The sequence below is a fragment of the Myxocyprinus asiaticus genome, chromosome 12 (genome assembly GCF_019703515.2).
Source record: "Myxocyprinus asiaticus isolate MX2 ecotype Aquarium Trade chromosome 12, UBuf_Myxa_2, whole genome shotgun sequence".
NCBI lineage: Eukaryota > Metazoa > Chordata > Actinopteri > Cypriniformes > Catostomidae > Myxocyprinus > Myxocyprinus asiaticus.
In genome coordinates this window covers 36949661-36970503 of record NC_059355.1, presented here as the reverse complement: position 1 = coordinate 36970503, position 20843 = coordinate 36949661, and the positions used below count along the sequence as shown (strand labels likewise).

The 20843-nt window shown below is 41.3% G+C and overlaps 1 protein-coding gene across 5 annotated transcripts in view; it reads left to right on the top strand.

Annotated features, from left to right (window-relative positions):
* The window catches only part of col7a1 (collagen, type VII, alpha 1), a 139539-nt gene that overhangs the window by 35602 nt on the left and 83094 nt on the right, over positions 1–20843 (top strand). For all 5 annotated transcript variants that reach the window (XM_051711310.1, XM_051711307.1, XM_051711309.1 and 2 more), the window contains exons 36-50: positions 8438–8509; positions 8616–8729; positions 15788–15814; positions 16071–16124; positions 16334–16405; positions 16672–16731; positions 16816–16851; positions 16959–17003; positions 19126–19161; positions 19278–19322; positions 19407–19442; positions 19544–19579; positions 20122–20154; positions 20244–20315; positions 20475–20534. In XM_051711310.1, the coding sequence (XP_051567270.1) occupies positions 8438–8509; positions 8616–8729; positions 15788–15814; positions 16071–16124; positions 16334–16405; positions 16672–16731; positions 16816–16851; positions 16959–17003; positions 19126–19161; positions 19278–19322; positions 19407–19442; positions 19544–19579; positions 20122–20154; positions 20244–20315; positions 20475–20534 (798 nt within the window). The remainder of the gene's footprint in view (positions 1–8437; positions 8510–8615; positions 8730–15787; positions 15815–16070; positions 16125–16333; positions 16406–16671; positions 16732–16815; positions 16852–16958; positions 17004–19125; positions 19162–19277; positions 19323–19406; positions 19443–19543; positions 19580–20121; positions 20155–20243; positions 20316–20474; positions 20535–20843) is intronic.

The window sequence follows — 20843 nt, the reverse complement described above, 5'->3', positions numbered from 1 at the left end:
TCCATTCAACAAATTAAATAAACATCACAGAAAATGTGGAATCAAATTATGTACAATTAAACCCTTCCACCCGAACACCCCCACCCAACACAAACACACCCCAGTGGTCATAAATATTTTGAAAAAAAAAAAAAAAAAAAAAACACAAAACGCACACACAAAAAAATAAAAAAAAATAAAAAGCATATTTAAAAAAAAAAATCAAATTGCACACACCTATATAAAACTAGAGATCCCTTTCCACTGCCCCTCCCCAAAAGCCTTCCAAAAAGGCCAAATATCTGCCCCATTTCCTATCAAATAACCCCAGATTTCCCAGCTTTCTATACATCCCTTCCTCAAAGGCCACCACCCTCCCCATCTCCGAGCACCACTCATGAAATAAGGGTGCTCCAACCGACCTCCAACCCCTTAAAATAACCTGTCTGGCGATCATGATGCTCGTTAGGACCCAACTCTTTATGTGCCGATTCTCAATGTCGATGACCACCCCATTGCCCAAAATACAGAGTCTGGGGCAAAGTGAAAGCCGAGTGCCCAATACATCACATATAAGACTCTGAATTTTCAACCAGAACTCCTGGATCTCAACACACCCCCAAAAGACATGAGTTATGTCTCCAACCTCTAATTGACATTGCCAGCAGGTGGGTGTGTCTTTAAGACCAAGCCTTTTCAATCTGGAGGGGGTCCAATAAAATCGATGTAAAATCTTAAATTGCATAAGGTGAACCCTTGCATCTCTAGATGCAGACTTGACATTTTTTAGGATCCTAGCCCACACCCCCTCCTCCAATGTCAAGTTTAGATCTTTCTCCCATAATTTTTGAGAGAATTCAAAGTTCCGTCCCCCAGACTCTGAATTAGCAGAGAGTAATACACTGATACCTCATGACCCTTCCCAAAAGCAGCAATCACCACTCCCAGAGTATCTGCTGCACTGGGTGGGGGGGTGCGTCCACTCCCAAAAACAGTGCAGAGTAGGTGGCGCAGCTGTAAATACTTATAAAACTGAGATCTGGGAATGCCAAAATGTTGAACTAAATTTTCAAAAAGTCTCAATACTCCACTGTCATATAGGTCACCAAGTGTATTAATCCCCCTCACAATCCAATCTGACCAACAAAAAGGGGACTTATTAATACATAGTTTAGGGTTCAGCCATATGCTCGAGGCTACATTTAAATAAATATCAGAATTAAACACTCTGGACATTTTTGTCCATATCGAGTGCAAATGCAAAATAACGGGGTGCGATTTAACCTCTCCGGCTAGTTTAATCAAAAGGCTTTGCAGTTGCGAGATGGGGGCAAGAACTTCCTTTTCAATACAAAACCAGGGAGGGGCTCCCTCAGGTGGAAACGACCAATGAGCCAAATGTCTAAGACCAAATGCATAATAATAAAACAAAATCTTGGGTAGGCCTAACCCACCTTTGTCAATCGGCCTATGTAACTTATTGAAATTTAACCTGGGACGCTTACTATTCCAAATGAAGGACTTCGCTATGCTATCAAATTGCTTGAAATAAGAGAGGGGGACATCTACAGGGAGAGACTGTAGCAGGTAGTTGAATTTTGGAATACAATTCATTTTGATAACATTAACCTTCCCAATCATAGATAAGTGTAATGAAGCCCACCTGTCCACATCATTCGAAAACCTTTTTATTAAGGGATCAAAATTAACTCTGACTAAATCAGACAAATTTGCTGGGAATAAATTCCCAAATACTTAATTCCCTGTTTGGGCCACTGGAAGGCACCTGGCTGGAAGGCTGTTAATGGACAGTACGCTGTCAAAGCCAAAGTTTCGGATTTAGACCAATTGACTTTGTACCCTGAGAACTTGGAAAAGGAGTTAATAATTCTGTGGAGGCAAGGCATAGATCTAGTAGGGTTGGAGACAAATAATAAAATATCATCTGCATAAAGCAGAAGCTTATGCACCACACCTCCCGCAATCACCCCTGGAAAATCATCCTCCTTTCTTATTGCGGCTGCTAATGGTTCCAGGGCAAGACGGAACAATAATGGGGAAAGAGGGCAACCCTGACGGGTGCCCCTATCCAGAGAAAAATAATCTGAAATTAATCCATTTGTTTGTACCGCTGCTACAGGGTGTCTATAAAGTAACTTGATCCAACCAATAAACGTACTCCCGAACCCATACATTTCCAAAATCTTAAAAAGATAATCCCATTCTACCATATCAAATGCCTTTTCGGCATCAAGTGAGATGGCAGCAACCGAAGTCTGATCATTCGCCACTGACCACATGATATTGATGAAACGCCTAATATTATCAGAAGAGCTACGACCCTGAATAAACCCCACCCGATCTATATGTATAAGAGATGTCATAACTGTACTTAATTGGTTAGCCAAAATTTTTACATCTAGCTGGATCAGGGAAATTGGATGGTAACTTTTACACTCGTTTGGATCTTTGTCCTTTTTAAGAATCAGACTGATCCGGGCTTGTGTCATGGTTGGAGGAAGCTTTCCATTCTTTAATGATTCAGTATAAACTTCTAACAAAATGGAGCCAGTTCTGTAGCATAAGATCTAAAAAATTCAGCGGCAAAACCATCTGGCCCCGGAGCCTTGCCTGTAGGTAGGGACTTAATTACCTTGTCAAGTTCCTCCAGGGTTATTTCAGAATCAAGATAGTTTTTTTGCTCATTTGTCAGTTTAGGAAGATCTAATGGTTCCACAAAGTTTCTAATATCTTCATCAGTAGATGAAGACGTGGAACTATAGAGATCAAGATAGAATTCTTTAAAGGTAATATTATTATCAATGGCTGAGTTAAAAATTTCACCACCAGCAGATTTCACTGAGGGAATGATAGAAAAAGACTCTCTCTGCTTTATATATCTAGCCAGAAGCTTCCCTGCTTTGTCCCCTGACTCAAAGTATGTCTTGGCTTGAACAACCAAAACTCCACTTTCCACGACAAAATAGTATTATATCTGTATTTCAATCGGGTCAATTCTCTGAGACCATCAGACGATATTCGGCGCTTCAGCTCTGCCTCGGCACTTTTAATAATTCCTTCCAACTCCACGAGTTCTCTGCTTTGGATTTTTTGATGAATGAGGCATACTGTATGATCCGACCCCTAAGAACCGCCTTAAGTGCCTCCCACGCCATGCCCACAGAGGATACTGAGGACCAGTTGGTCTCCATATAAACATTGATTTCAGTCTTTAACATTTGTTGGAAATCAGGATTTTGCAAAAGGAATACATTAAAGCGTCAACTATATGATTTATTTTTCTCTGTATATGGAAACATCTCTAAATTCACCAGGGCGTGATCTGAGACTAAAATGTTTCCAATTGAGCAATCCACAACAGATGAAATGAGGGACTTAGATATAAAAAGAAATCTATTATAGAGTAAATCTTATGAACTGATGAAAAAAATGTATAATCCCTACCAGATGGGTTCAAAAGTCACCAGATATCTGCCAGACCAAGATTTTTACACATCCTGTGAAGCATCAATGTTGCTCTAGGGGGCTTACACACTTTTGCTTCACTATGGTCAAGGACTGAGTCCATCAAAAGATTAAAGTCTCCTCCCAATATTATGTCATGAGAGATGCCAACAGCTTGCAACATCCCATCAAGATCTATAAAAAAGCCCTGATCATCAGCGTTAGATGCGTAAATATTAGCCAAAATCAACCTTTGCCCCTGAATTTCTCCTAAAACAACGACTCTTCCTAATTTCTTTAATATGTTTGAGACATTTGAATTGTAGATGCTTATTTATCAGTGTAATGACTCCCCTGCTCTTACTTGAACCAGCACTAAAGAAAACACGTCCACCCCATATCTTCCCAAATTGTTCAGCTTCCTGCGGGGAAAGATGTGTTTCTAGAAGAAACACAATATCATATATCTTATGTTTAAGAAAAGAAATAACCTTCCTTCTTTTTATAGGGTGCCCCAACCCATTCACATTCCATGTGGAGAGAGACAACTTATTCATATTAACATTTGACATATTGATATAATAAACAAATTAAAAAATGAGTGTGTCAAAAACAAGATTACACGGACCACATTCCCCATTAATGCAACAATCAAACCCCAAACTTCCCCGAGCAAAACAAACAGAAAAAAGAAAAACATGCGCATTAACCCCGCGCACGACAGTGCCAACCGGCGACAGTCCCTCTAAACTCAAAGAGTCCATGTACGCACGCGAGAACCCCCGCGACAACTTTGCCATCAGATTATTCAAGTCCTGTGTTTCTGCACAAATTTTGTGAGGCAAAATAACATAACAACAGGCAGAATAACAGAAAAAACATGTAGATTCATTCACAGAACTGTCTTGAAGGTGTGTTCCTTCACAAAATAAACTCCAGCTGATATAAAGCCATTCAGTTTCCTCGGACAGACAAACAATTGTTCAGTGAGCCAGCTGTTATGAATTCAGCAGATGAGGTAATCATTCTGCTAGGAGGCATAAGCACAAGAACAAACAGATTTAACCACAACTGTCCCGAAGTAGTGTAATTCCACAAAACAAGCTCCAGCCGCTAGGCGGATCCAGCATGAAAAATAAAACCGGCATCCCGGTTCCTTGGATGATCAATAGCCAAATTAACTCAGAGGCCGCGCAAAAAACAAAACAAAAAAACCCATCATAACTTACTCAGCCCATCAACTTTATAAAGGACATCCTTTATGTGAGCATGTAGATATTTAGCGTTCATCCATACTGTCCATTCTTGATCTGGCCGGGAACTTCAGTGTAAAAAAAATCTTCTGTCAATGCAAAAGTTTCTTGGAGTTATGCCACAAAACAAACTCCAGCCGCTAGGCAGAGCCAGTGCAAAAAGAAACAAAAATGGCACTCAGCTTCCTCAGATAATAGAGTTTCTCAACCGCGAGGCAGTCCACTAATATAAGAAACATCAAATGGCTTACTCCAATGTATTTATGTAGGTGAGTGCCTGTTTTGGACATGTAAATACTTTGCGACCATTCTTCGTTTCTATTCTCAGTTTGGCTGGGAACATCAGTGCAAAAGTGATCTTCTGTTGGTGTAAAACTTTCTTGCATTCCCTGAACCGATCGTGTTTCTCTCTTGTCGAATTCGCAAAGTCCGGGAACAAGAAAATATTATGGTTCTTCCAAGAAAGCTTCCTTTTACTCCTCGCCTGGCGCAACACAAGATCTTTATCAGATGATTTCAGAAATTTGGCCAGATGGATCGAATCCTATCTCCCTCACCAGATCTTCGAGCTGGGACTCTGTGAGATCGCTCGATTTCCAGCTTGTGGCCTGTTATGTCGAGCAGACTCGGGAAGAGCTCATCCAGGAATTTCACCATATCTCTGCCCTCTTCATGCTCAGGAATTCCAACAATTCGTATGTTATTCCTTCGGCTCATATTTTCGAAATATTCCAGTTTTCCTAAATTAATTCCAAATCTGTTTTTGACGCGGGTGGATTAGCGAATAATTCCCTTTCTGGTGACTCAAGATAATCGATTCGTTTTTCAACTTCTGTCACTCTTGTAAACAACTCAGAGTCTTTTGTTTCCATTGCCGTAATCGATCGAGGTATTACAGCGAGATCCTCCAAGTCAGCAACAACCTTAGTCAGCATTACCGAGATGTTGGACAGTTGACGCTGAATTTCATCTCCCGACGAGCTTTCCAAATCGTGTCCCTGGTCCACAGTCCCGTCAGAGGCCTCAGCTTGAACACGTAAGTGTCTTTTAATGTCTCCAGAGTTTGAGGATTTTGACTTCTTTGCCATGTTTACCTCAAAGAGCAAGTATGTAACTGGGTGTATCGAATCTCACCGGATTATAACATGAAAATAATTTAAAAACTAGCAAAGTTCGCAGAGCTCGTGTCTCACACGTCTGCCGCTCGCATGGTGTCACGTGAACTCCCCGAGATGTGTTTCTTGAAGAAACACTATATAATATTTCTTACGTTTAAGAAAAGTAATAACCTTCCTTCTTTTTATGGGGTGCCCCAACCCATTTACATTCCATGTGGAGAGAGATAGTACACTTATATTAACATTTGACATTTTGATATAGTAGAAAAAATAAATTGTGTGTCAAAAATAAAATTATACAGACCACATTCCCCATTAGTGAAGCAATCAAACCCCGAACTTCCCCCCGAACAAAACAAACAGAAAAAAGAAAAACGTGCGCATTAACCCTGCACGCGAAAGCGCCAACCGGCGACAATCCCTCTAAACTCAAAAGGTCCATGAACGCCCACGAGCCCCCACGACAACTTTGCCATCGGATTGCTCAATTTTGCCTCACAAATTTGTGAGGAAAAATTACATAACAGTAAATACTTTGTAAAATAAACCCCAGCAAATAGGAAGAATGAACACAAAGAATGTGTAGATTCATTCACAGAACTGTCTCAAAGGTGTGATCTTCCAAAAAACAAATTCCAGCTTATATAAAACCGTTCAGATTCCTCTGACAGACAAACAAATGTTCCGTGAGCCAGCTGTTATGAGTTCAGCGGATGACGTAATCATTCCAATGTCCTGTAGAAAATACTTAACAAAACATATTACAGCCAGCAGGAGGAATAAGCACGAAGAACGAACAGATTAATCCACAGCTGTTCCAAAGGAGTGTTATTCAATAGAACAAGCTCCAGCCGCTAGGTGGAACCAATACAAAAATAAACAAAACTGGCATCCCGGTTCCCTGGATGGTCGAGTCAATTCACCCGGAGGCTGCATAAAAGTATATTCCATGACTTACACAATCCGTCAACTTTATAAAAGACATCCTTTGTGTGAGCATGTAGATATTTTGTGGTCATCCGTAGTGTCCACTCTCAAACTGACCGGGAAATTCAATGCAAAAGTAATCTTTCATCAATGCAAAAGTTTCTTTAAGGAAAGTGTTATTCACAAAACAAGCTCCAGCCGCTCGGCAGAGCCAACGCAAAAAGAAATGACGCCCAGCTTCCTCAAAAGCCAGAGTAAGTACAGCGAGTCGACCCACTCACATGAGAAACACCCAATGGTTTACTCACCCATTGATTCAATAAAAGACATTGCCTGATTGGGACATGTAAATACTTTGCGACCGTCCTTCGTTTCTATTCTCAGTTTGGCCGGAAATATCAGAGCAAAAGTGATCTTTCGCTGATGTAAGAGTTTCTTACAGTCCTTGAACCAATCGCATTTCTCTCTTGTTGAACTCGCAAAGTCCGGGAACAAGAAAATATTATGGTTCTTCCAAGAAAGCTTCCCTTTGCTCCTCGCCTGGCACAACACAAGATCCTTATCGGATGATCTCAGAAATCTGGCCAGAATCGATCGGGGCCTGTCTCCCTCAGCAAATCTGTGAGCTGGGACTCTGTGAGCTTGCTCGATTTCCAGCTTGTGGCCTGTTATGTCGAGCAGACTCGGGAAGAGCTCGTCCAGGAATTTCACCATATCTCTGCCCTCCTCGTGCTCAGGAATTCCAACAATTAGAACGTTATTCCTGTGGCTTGTATTCTCAAGATCTTCAAGCTTTTCAAGGAGATGTTCCAAATCAACTTTGGTCGCGGGCGGATTAGCGGTTAATTCCCTCTCTGAAGATTCTAGAAAATCGATTCGTCTCTCAACATCAGTCTCTCTTGTAACTATCTTAGAGAATTTTATTTCCATCGCTGTAATCGATCAATGTATTACAGCGAGATCTCCAAGTCAGCAAGAACCTTTGTCAACATCACCGACATGTTGGACAACTGACGCTGGATCTCCTCTCCCGCCGTGCCATCCAAATCGAGTCCCCGGTCTGTAGGCCTGTCGAGGCTTTCATCCTGAACACGTAAGTGTCTTTTAATGTCTCCAGAGCCCGAGGATTTTGACTTTTTTGCCATGTTTTGCCTCAAAGAGCAAATGTGTAACTGGGTGTATCAAATTGCACCAGATTATAACATGAAAATAATTAAAAATTTAGCAAAGTTCGCAGAGCTCGTCGCTCACACGTCTGCTTCTTGCATGGTGTCACGTGACCCCCCACTACAGCCTTGTTTACCTGGAAATAACCTGTGATTGTCTGCCTCCTGCCCTGACCTCTTGCCTGTTTATTTTCTACCACTCTGGATTGCCTTTGTTATTACTGTTGCTGGTGATTGACCCTGCCTGTCTGTATTACGACGTTTATCATTATTAAAGCTGCACATGGATCTCAACTCTGATGACTCATCATTACAGTTGCACTATTTTTGTTACCTGATTTGCTAAATTAATTTTATTTCTGAACTAAATGCTATTACAATTCAGACAGCATGTGCAAATAAACAGCACCATCAGCAGGCACAATTCATTCTTAGAGAATTCCCATCTCAGCCTTTTGTTCAACAAGCTTTCATAGTTTGTTTTACTTCAGGAATGAGAGTTGTATTGCTCATATTGTTTTCCTGACAGGGAGAACCTGGATCTGCTGTTGGAGGAGGTTTACCAGGTCGTAAAGGAGAGCCAGGAATCCCAGGGATCCCTGTAAGAAACACAAAACATCTCCCTCCTGCACATTATCTATCATGCTATCAATTAAAGAATGGGATTAATACATTGCTCATCCCATTCTGTCTCTCCCTATCATTAGGGCACCCCTGGACGTCTGGGTGTGGATGGAGCAAAGGGAGAGGCAGGTCCACGAGGTCTGCCTGGGCAGGATGGTCGCCCTGGGTTACCAGGCACTCCAGGACTTTCTGTTAAGGTCAAATCCCATTGTCTTGTCTGCTAAATGTGTCTATCAATGTACAGTAATGTTGGTATGCATATATGTATTTGAGTACACAAATCCACTAAGACCAGAACTCACCACCAGGGGCTCACTCACCTATCTTTAGGTATTGTATGAGGTCAGAGTTCAAAATAAGAAATGCACAGTCATTAGAAAATGAACCCAATGTCAGTTAATAAACAATAATACTCACACTACCTATCAATGTTATACCCACTGCACTGGCGCTGTAATATGCAGCATCTCAGCAAAAAATAGTTATATATATACACAGTTGTGCTCAAAAGTTTGCATACCCTTGGAGAATTGGTAATATATGTACCATTTTTAAAGAAAACATGAGTGAGCAGGCAAAACACATTTCTTTTATTTCTTATGGGATTCATATTTAACTGTAGGTTATAACAGAATGGCACAATCATAAAACAAAACAAGGCAACAATGAAAAAAATGAAATGATCCCTGTTCAAAAGTCTGCATACCCTTAGATCTTAATATTGTGTATTGCCACCTTTAGCATCAATGACAGCGTGCAGTCTTTTGTAATAGTTGTCTATGAGGCCCCAAATTCTTGCAGGTGGTATAGCTTCTCCCACCTCTGCACTGGTGCACTGCGGAGAACGCCCCTGGGCGCTTGGGCAGAAAACAAAGAGAGTATATTTTCTGAAAGAGCTTTTTCCTCCCGCCTCGGTCCTTCTACCTACAGGTATGAAAACAGCGTGGCTAGCACTGGGGGTGATTTAGGGACCCCAATGGAATCGCCTCCGCTGGGTATCCCCCCGCGGACCTCCCATTCCCCAGCACGCTCGTCTGCCCCAGTCGGGCTTCCGGATGAGTTTGCCGGCTTGTCTCACGGCGAGTCTGGCTTCTTGTTCGGAGCCCACGAAGATGATGAGCTCTCGAGCGCAGCATGGAGAGCGGGCTTTTCCAGTCGGACGCAGAAGCCTCAGCTGGGCTCCCCCCCTCGGGGACGATTGCCCAGTCACAGGCTGCCCGCTCTGGTACGCCCTCACCGAGGCTCCCCTCGGCATAGACGCGCTGGCACACAGCTGGCCCCCTGGCCTGCGCAAATATGCATTTCCCCCAGTGAGCCTACTTGCACAGACCCTGTGCAAGGTCAGGGAGGATGAGGAGCAGATCGTCCTGGTAGCACCCTACTGGCCCACCCAAACGTGGTTCTTGGACCTCACGCTCCTCGCGACAGCCCCCCCCCCCCGGCGAATTCCCCTGAGGAAGGACCTTCTTTCTCAGGGACGGGGCACCCTCTGGCACCCGCGACCAGACCTCTGGAATCTCCATGTCTGGCCCCTGGACGGGATGCGGAAGGTAGCGGTGGTAGACACGATCACTCAGGCTAGGGCCTCCTCTACGAGGCGCCTGTATGCCTTTAAGTGGCGTCTGTTCGCTAAGTGGTGTTCGTCCTGACTGGAAGACCCCCAGAGATGCGCAGTCAGATCAGTGCTTTCCTTCCTGCAGGAGAGTTTGTAAGGGAGGCTGTCCCCTTCCACCTTGAAGGTGTACGTTGTCGCCATAGCAGCACACCACGACGCAGTTGACGGTAAGTCCTTAGGGAAGCACGACCTGATCATCAGGTTCCTAAGAGGCGCCAGGAGGCTGAATCCCTCCAGACCGTGCCTCGTTCCCTCATGGGACCTCTCTGTAGTTCTTTAGGGTCTACAGAGAGCCCCCTTTGAGCCTTTGCAGTCAGCCGAGCTTAAGGCACCCTCCTTGAAGACTGCCCTCCTGACTGCGCTCACTTCCATTAAGAGGGTAGGAGACCTGCAAGCATTCTCTGTCAGCGAAACATACCTGGAGTTCGGTCCGGGTTACTCTCACGTGATCCCCGAGACCCCGACTGGGCTATGTGCCCAAGGTTCCCACCACCCCTTTTAGGGACCAGGTAATGAACCTGCAAGCACTGCCCCAGGAGGCGGCAGACCCAGCCCTGTCGTTGCTGTGTCCGGTTTACGCATCTATTTGGATCGCACGCAGAGCTTTAGGATCTCTGAGCAGCTCTTTGTCTGCTTTGGTGCACAGCTGAAAGGAAGCGCTGTCTCCAAACAGAGGATCGCCCACTGGCTCATTGACGCCATAACTATGGCATATCACGCCCAGGACGTGCCGCCCCCGGTAGGGCTACAAGCCCATTCTACCAGGGGTGTAGCGGCTTCCTGGGCCCTGGCCAGGGGTGCCTCTCTAACAGACATTTGCAGAGCAGCAGGCTGGGCAACAACCAACACCGTTGCAAGGTTCTACAACCTCCGGGTGGAACTGGTTTCGGTCCAGATAGTGGCACGCAATACAAGCGGATAAGCCACGACTGTGTTAAGCCTGTCTCTATCTCTTGAGTAGTCGACTTGTCCCCAAAGTGCCGTTCGACACTCATAACTATGTTGAGGGAGGTTACGTGTCGACCTGGTGTGCTGGCTATGAGGCACACAGTAGTCTACCCACCACACACCGCCAGTTCACGTAACACAGTTCAGCCAATTGTGGCGTTTCATATAGGGAACACTAGTGTCACTACATCGACACAACGTCGAGTGAGTGACAGATAGGGAACATCATGGTTACTTGTGTAACCTCCGTTCCCTGATGGAGGGAATGAGACGTTGTGTCCCTCCTGCCACAACGCTGAACTACCCGCTGAAATGGTCGGACCTTATATCGGCTCCTCAGCACAAAACCTGAATGAGTGGTTGTATACCAGCTCCTTTTATACCTGTATGTCCGGGGGAGTGGCATGCAAATACCACTCGCCAGTTTTCATTGGCCTTTTATCTAAGACCATAGGTGTTTCGGGTTCCCAAGAGTGACCCCTAGTGTCACTACATCGACACAGTGTCTCGTTCCCTCCATCAGGGAACGGAGGTTACACATGTAACCATGACATTTTAAAATGTAAATTTGTAAGCTAAAATCTGTTTACTGATTGATTGTTCATATGACAATGTGTTTGCAGATATCTGCAAAAGATTTTCAGAGTTTTGTTGTAATAAATAGCATTTTAATTAAACAAAAAACATTATGTTGGAAAAATAAAACGTTATTATTTTCTAACAAGTTGTTAGGCCCAATTTTGGGATTTTCATGGGAGGTTGGAGCCTTTCATGGGAGATAGCATGACAGGTAGCAGTGTTTGCAATCCTGTAGCAAACACTGTTACCTGTCATGCTAATGTCACTGTATCCCAATTGACAGTTTGCTTTCTTATTTATATATAAATAAGATTATATACTTCTATTAATCGTAGAAAACATTCCCCGTCTTAGGTCAGTTAGGATTACTACTTTATTTTAAGAATGTGAAATGTCAGAATAATAGTAGAGAGAATGATTTAAGATTTTATTTCTTTCATCACATTCCCAGTGGGTCAGAAATGTACATACACTTTGTTAGTATTTGGTAGCATTGCCTTTAAATGGTTTAACTTGGGTCAAACCTTTTGGGTAGCCTTCCACAAGCTTCTCACAATAAGTTGCTGGAATTTTGGCCCATTCCTTCAGACAGAACTGGTGTAACTGAGTCAGGTTTTTTTAGGCCTCCTTGCTCGCATGCTTTTTCAGTTCTGCCCACAAATTGTCTATCGGATTGAGGTCAGGGCTTTGTGATGGCCACTCCAATACCTTGACTTTGTTGTCCTTAACCCTCTGGGGTCTGAGGGTGTTTTGGTCCCTGGAGAAGTTTGACATGCCTTGGCATTTGTGTTTTTTTCAGTTGCTTAAAAACATATTAATGGCTAAAGTCTGATAACACTGTATTCAGCACAAACTGGGCTACAATAATATGTGAACAACATGTATGTACATGTTTGTATTTTTGAGAAAATAACGTTTATGTGTGGTTTTTGAAAAAACTAAAATTATAAGTAACTGAAATAAGGTCATATAACACATACTAAATATTTGTTCACACGACTTTTGAGAACTTGATCTTGTAGCCTAGAGTTTTTGCTACAAAAATGATGTGAAACCATCCTGATCACTCATTCATACAAAACAATATAGTCATTTAACTTTTGTAAGACACTTTTAGTGTTAGAAAGGCCATATTGATATATTGATGTGATTCACACCTGAGGAGACAAAGACCCCTCCCCTGAGAGAGAATGAATGTGAGGAGACTTAATGATTGGATGTACACTGAACAAAAATATAAATGCAACATGTAAAGTGTTGGTCCCATGTTTCATGAGCTGAAATAAAAGATCCCATAAATTTTCCATACGCATTGATTAGATTAGATTAGGGCCTAATGAATTCATTTCAGTTGACTGATTTCCTTAAATGAACTGTAACTCAGTAAAATCTTTGAAATCGTTGCATGTTGCATTTATATTTTTGTTCAGTATATTATCTGACTATACATTTTCTTTACATAAAGACTTTACTTAAAAACTTTAGACCTACACTACCATTTAAAAGTTTTAGATCTGTAAGATTTTTTAATGTTTTTAAAAGAAGTCTCTTCTGCTCACCAAGGCTGCATTTATTTGATCCAAAATACAGCAAAAACAGTGATATTGTGAAATATTTTTACAATTTAAAATAACTTTTCTATTTGAATATATTGTCAAATGCAATTTATTCCTGTGATCAAAGCTGAATTTTCAGCATCATTACTGCAGTCTTCAGTGTCACATGATCCTTCAGAAATCATTCTAATATGCTGAATTTCTAATATGGGCATATTTACAGCACATTTTACACATTTACACCCGAACAGATATTTGCAAGCACAAGCTTCGTTGATGATAATGAGGCAGCATAAACACTAGTTAAAATATAATCTAAACATTCATATTATTTTTATATCATATTACATATCATATTTATATAATACAGCATACAATTTAATACCTGCTTTAGCTGAAACAACATTTAAATGTAACTAAAACTTGCCTATTAGGACATATTTCAAATGTCAATACTCTGAATACTGGCTGGCAAGTCTGGAAATAGTCCATCTAGTAAAATATGTACGTTTATATAAAATAGCATGTCAACTAACGTAAGTAAAACTAAATGACTTACTCATCCGGAATTGTATCCTCTGCTGGATCAAATCGCTCTTCAAAATGTAAACGTTCATCGTCGGAGTCCCGCTCTTCTTCTGAGGAAAATGTGAACTCTTCGTCACTATCCAGGAACATCTGTAGAGCTTCCTCACCTGTGTAGCGTGCCATCTTCCAAACGCGCAGGAAAGTGAATGAATCTGATGATAAATCTTGATGTTTTTTAAGGCATTGTTGTTGGGGCGTTTACCATTTGCATTGATCGCCTCAGCACATGTCTGTATGAATAGCGCGCTCTGCTGGTGGGTGGGATCACATTAGCGATAATGAGCTGAGCCAGGAGAAACTGTACATCGCTTTGTTTCATACAGATTACATTGCCGTAGAATATTTGTTTTAAATGTGAATTGTTTTATTTAAAAGTAGACATTTTAAGCTTTCTTTAGACATATGTTTCATGTTTGTGTGATAAGTATTCGTGGAGTTTCACTTCATTTTTGTGACGTGTTTCAGAAAGATGCTCGTGGAGACAGAGACAGCTGAAAGTGCACCCTGTTTATTTTCTTTATTTTACAAAAGCACAAGGTTTTGTTGTTATTGTGAGTGTACACAGATAAAAGTAGACCCTTTATAGTTTTTAATGATGTCTTACACTTATCTGTATGCCCAAAAATGACGGAGTATTTTAAGTTGTTTCTGACGGTGCGTCCGTCGACCCCAGAGGGTTAAGCCATTTTGCCACAGCTTTGGAGGTATGCTTGGGGTCATTGTCCATTTGGAAGACCCATTTGCGATCAAGCTTTAACTTCCTGGCTGATGTCTTGAGATGTTGCTTCAATATATCCACAATTTTCCTTCCTCATGATGCCATCTATTTTGTGAAGTGGACCAGTCCCTCCTGCAGCAAACAACATGATGCTGCCACCCCTATGCTTCACAGCTGGGATGGTGTCTTTGGCTTGCAAGCCTCACCCTTTTTCCTCCAAACATAACGATGGTCATTATGGCCAAACAGTTCAATATTTGTTTCATCAGACCAGAGGACATTTCTCCAAAAAGTAAGATCTTTGTCCCCATGTGCACTTGCAAACTGTAGTCTGGCTTTTTATAGGGCGGTTTTGGAGCAATGGCTTCTTCCTTGGTGAGCAGCCTTTCAGGTTATGTCGATATAGGACTCGTTTTACTGTGGATATAGATACTTGTCAACCTGTTTACTCCAGCATCTTCACAAGGTCCTTTGCTGTTGTTCTGGGATTGATTTGCACTTTTTGCCCCAAACTACGTTCATCTCTAGGAGACAGAATGTGTCTCCTTCCTGAGCAGTATGATGACTGTGTGGTCCCATGATGTTTATACTTGTGTACTATTGTTTGTCAGATGAACGTGGTACCTTCAGGCATTTGGAAATTGCTCACAAGGATGAACCAGATTTGTGGAGGTCCACAATGTTTTTCTTGGCTGATTTCTTTTGATTTTCCCATGATGTCAAGCAAAGAGGCACTGAGTTTGAAGATAGGCCTTAAAATACATCCACAGGTACACCTCCAATTGACTCCAATTAGCCTATCAGAAGCTAATGGGCTAATTGCCTAAAGTCTTGACATCATTTTCTGGAATTTTCCAAGCTGCATAAAGGCACAGTTAACTTAGTGTATGTAAACTTCTGACCCACAGGAATTGTGATATAGTCAATTAAAAGTGAAACAATCTGTCTGTAAACAATTGTTGGAAAAATTACTTGTGTAATGCACAAGTAGACTTGCCAAAATTATAGTTTGGTAATATGAAATCTGTGAAGTGGTTAAAAAATGAGTTTTAATGACTTCAACCTAAGGGTATGTAAACTTCTGACTTCTACTGTATGTGGCGACGCCACTACTGGCAGATTTAACTGGATAGATATTGTTTTGAAATATTAATGAATTCACTGTTTGATATTTCAGATGCACTTCAAGCCAATCATTTACCTGTATATCTTCGAATTCGTTAGAATTTAATTTCTTTTATTTTCCTGCAGGGTGAGAAAGGCAGCACTGGAGAGAGGGTGAGTCTATATAAATGCAGTGAACTCTAAATTTGCATTTCTTGCAAATTGTAGTCCAAAGCTGTAACTGGTTATTTTTGCATACAGAGAGGCAGGTACTGTTTCAGAAAAGAAGCCTGTATTGTTTATTGATTCAGTAAGTGCAGTAAACGGATGCACTGTGAAAACTCTCTGATGGCATAAAACCATCTGTAATGACAGTGTGTCACATTTCTTAAATATAAACACATTCCCCTTTTTTATTCCTGATTAACAGGGTCCTCCCGGAGTGGGCAGCGGGGTGGCAGCTAAGGGAGATGCTGGTGAACCTGTGAGTGTTTCCATTGCCTCCTCTATTGCCTCCATTATTCATGATGAAGTTTGAACCGAAATGGATGTTGACGTGTGTGTGCATGTGTGTTTCTGTGCTGCTTCAAACTGGGTATGTGTGTACTTGAATGTGTATTTTTGATTTTTATTACATGCACAAAATGGTGTGTGTGTGTGTGTGTGTGTGTGTGTGTGTGTGTGTGTGTGTAGGGAAGCCCTGGACTGCCTGGTCCACAGGGCCCACCAGGACTGACTGGACTGAAAGGAACCAAAGGAGAACCAGTATGTTTTTAAGTGCTTGTCAACTAGTTTGGATGCATGTTCACCCCAGAATTAAACTTCTATCGTTATTTACTCATTTACCCTCATGTTGTTCCAAACCGATATCACCTTTTTTCTTTTGAGGAAAAAAGAAAAAGAAATGTTAGGCAGAATGTTATCCTCAGTCACTATTCACTTTCATTGTGTGGAACCATGATGCTATGAAAGTGCATGGTGTGTGTGTGTGTGTGTGTGTGTGTGTGTGTGATTGTGTAACCATTTTGCAGGGAGAAAGTGCTGAGGGTGAACCAGGCTCCCCAGGAAAGACTGGAGACCCTGGTGATCGGGTATGACACACTTTGACATTTATATCTCATACAAACACTCACTCTCTTCCTCATCTTTTTTTAATTCATGTATTTTTGTTTCAGGGTCCCCGGGGACCTCCTGGTGAAATTGGGATTAAGGTAAAAATATAAGTCTGTCTATGACATTCACTATTGTGGTTTATGTCATTAAGGTATAATGAAGTAGACTGAATGCAAAATGAAGCTTTGTCTGTTTGGTTCTTCAGGGTGACCGGGGACAGGCTGGAGCAACAGGTGCAGATGGAGCCAAAGTGAGTAAGGATCTGCTGTATATACAGGTCCATCTCAATAAATTAGAATGTCGTGGAAAAGTTCATTTATTTCAGTAATTCAACTCAAATTGTGAAACTCGTGTATTAAATAAATTCAGTGCACACAGACTGAAGTAGTTTAAGTCTTTGGTTCTTTTAATTATGATGATTTTGGCTCACATTTAACAAAAACCCACCAATTCACAAAAAATCTCAAAAAATTAGAATATGGTGACATGCCAATCAGCTAATCAACTCAAAACACCTGCAAAGGTTTCCAGAGCCTTCAAAATGGTCTCTCAGTTTGGTTCACTAGGCTACACAATCATGGGGAAGACTGCTGATCTGACAGTTGTCCAGAAGACAATCATTGACACCCTTCACAAGGAGGGTAAGCCACAAACATTCATTGCCAAAGAAGCTGGCTGTTCACAGAGTGCTGTATCCAAGCATGTTAACAGAAAGTTGAGTGGAAGGAAAAAGTGTGGAAGAAAAAGATGCACAACCAACCGAGAGAACAGCAGCCTTATGAGGATTGTCAAGCAAAATCGATTCAAGAATTTGGGTGAACTTCACAAGGAATGGACTGAGGCTGGTGTCAAGGCATCAAGAGCCACCACACACAGACGTGTCAAGGAATTTGGCTACAGTTGTCGTATTCTTCTTGTTAAGCCACTCCTGAACCACAGACAACGTCAGAGGCGTCTTACCTGGGCTAAGGAGAAGAAGAACTGGACTATTGCCCAGTGTTCCAAAGTCCTCTTTTCAGATGAGAGCAAGTTTTGTATTTCATTTGGAAACCAAGGTCCTAGAGTCTGGAGGAAGGGTGGAGAAGCTCATAGCCCAAGTTGCTTGAAGTCCACTGTTAAGTTTCCACAGTCTGTGATGATTTGGGGTGCAATGTCATCTGCTGGTGTTGGTCCATTATGTTTTTTGAAAACCAAAATCACTGCACCCATTTACCAAGAAATTTTGGAGCACTTCATGCTTCCTTCTGCTGACTAGCTTTTTAAAGATGCTGATTTCATTTTCCAGCAGGATTTGGCACCTGCCCACACTGCCAAAAGCACCAAAAGTTGGTTAAATGACCATGGTGTTGGTGTGCTTGACTGGCCAGCAAACTCACCAGACCTGAACCCCATAGAGAATCTATGGGGTATTGTCAAGAGGAAAATGAAAATCGAGAGACCAAAAAATGCAGATGAGCTGAAGGCCACTATCAAAGAAACCTGGGCTTCCATACCACCACAGCAGTGCCACAAACTGATCACCTCTCTGCCACGCCGAATTGAGGCAGTATTTAAAGCAAAAGGAGCCCCTACCAAGTATTGAGTACATATACAGTAAATGAACATACTTTCCAGAAGGCCAACAATTCACTAAAAATGTTTTTTTTATTGGTCTTATGATGTATTCTAATTTTTTGAGATAGTGAATTGGTGGGTTTTTGTTAAATGTGAGCCAAAATCATCACAATTAAAAGAACCAAAGACTTAAACTACTTCAGTCTGTGTGCATTGAATTTAATTAATACACGAGTTTCACAATTTGAGTTGAATTACTGAAATAAATGAACTTTTCCACAACATTCTAATTTGAGATGCACCTGTATCTGTACTGTATCTACAGCATGAGTATGTTTCTGAGGATCTGAAGATTTTCTATGTAAATATGTCTACATTTTTATCATATCCCTGGTGCTGTGATGGTCTTCATTGTTCTTGAGACTTCACTATGAATGTGTAAGCACATTTAAAGGTGCACTCAGTACTTTTTCCTCATTAATAAAGTTTTATTCATGAAGAAATTAATAATGCTTTTCACAAACATCATTAAAATCATGTAGAATCACATGAAATGAAGACTCCAGTCATATCAGTTGCCTAGAAAATAAGTTTTGTTCTACAATTCCATTAAGTGATGCTGGTTGAGATGAAATTGCACACTTCACCTACTATACAGTAGGTGTCAGTATAAAGTCTTAGACTACTTTCGTATATGAATAAGCAAAACTGGCTGTTAACAATGATTATAAAACTATTTTAGTTTAATGTTTGCATGAAAGCTAATATTTAAATTAAAGTGGGTTCAAATTTGATTCTTTTTAATGTTTTTTTTTTAGGGAGACAGAGGCCCAGCTGGTCCAACAGGAGACAAAGTGAGTACTTTTTAAGCTACACAATCCATGTTTATTCTTATTAGAAAGCTGTATTATTATTAAAGAGCTGTGGGCAATACTGTGCCTGTTTGCATCAGTGCTTGTTTATATTCTAGGGTGATAAGGGTTCACCAGGCCCCACTGGACCTCAAGGACTCAGGGTGAGTGGCTGCACAAGCCATGATAAATCTGTAAAAATGCATGAGTGTACATGCATGTTGTAAATTATTTATATGTGCCCCCAGGGTTTGCCAGGCAGCAACGGTCTTCCCGGAGAGAAGGTGAGTTAAGATGTCAGCTTAACAGATAGCACTATCTTCAGATATCTAGTTCCTTTTATTTTCTGCTTGTATTCTTTATTTTTGTTTTTGTTTGCTATAAGGGAGCTGAGGGAGCAAAAGGGGAACCAGGAGGTGGTGTAAGTTCAGACTTAACTGGCTTAAAATTCATATGGGCTACAGTATGTTCACGCAGCAGTGTTTGGATAACCTAACAGGTGTGACACACGAATTGTCCTCTTCAAACGGCAGCTTACAGAAACTGTTCGAATGCTGTCTGTTTGAAGGAATAATAAAAGTGATGCCCTTTTTCTATACTTGTAAAAGCCATAAATAACAGCTGCAACATAGTCATAGTAACTAAAGTAACTTTGAATGATGATGTCTTCAATAACAACAAGAAGCCATATCAAAATTGGCAAAATGTTGAATAAGTGGAGTTAAGACACGAGTTTAGTCGTCAGATCTTAGAGTGTACAGCGCAGCATTTGAGTCATGCGTAGACCACAAAACTGATGGGAGCAGCTCCAGTGGAAGACAGCTTCTCAATCTAAAAAAAAAAAACAGCTCAAACTGTATATCCGTCTTTAGTCTACTGCTATCTGAACGTAACCATTAAGGTTTCATTAATTATAATTGTCCTCTTGATATGGAAGTTGTTCACTTTGCTTTTTATTAACAGGTTCCAGGTTCGTTAGGAAAGAAAGGAGAGCAGGTATGACTTCTGAGAACAATACACACTTTCTTTGTATGACAGTTCCATTAAAAACTTGCCATATAAACTTTTATTTTCTCTACTTTTAGGGTGAAAGGGGCTTTCCAGGTCCTGATGGTCCTAAAGGTGACAAAGGAGAACCAGGAACAAAAGGGGAAAGGGTGAGTTTTGTGAACAAATGAGGGAGAAGAGTCTAATCTTAAGTTTCCTTCTAGATGAACACATTAACATGAAACTTTCCAAAGGATTCATAAGATAAATTTCAAGCCCATACTGAAATTTTGAAAACGTTTGCATGGTGGACCCTTTTTGCCCCACAGGGTGCACCTGGAGTAGGAGAGCCTGGCCAACCTGGGACAAAAGGAGAACAGGGTGATCGGGTTAGTTTGTCTTGATGTTGCATTAGATGTGAATTTCCAGAATTAAATACTAGTGCTTGCAAGTAATCTTAGGTTTTTTAGCTTTGGTTAGTGTAAATGTAATTCAGAATCAACTGCCTGTGCAGTTGTCAAAACACCCAGCACACATCTTGTTTTCTGTCGACTTTGAATGAGAATCAACACAACACTGTCTTTGTAGTGTGAAAAGGATGATCACTATTCAATATACAAGTACTGTAAATGCAAGAAATAAGACCAATCACACTTCAGTATGCAAATTTTCAAAGACTTTCATAGCGGTCCATTAAA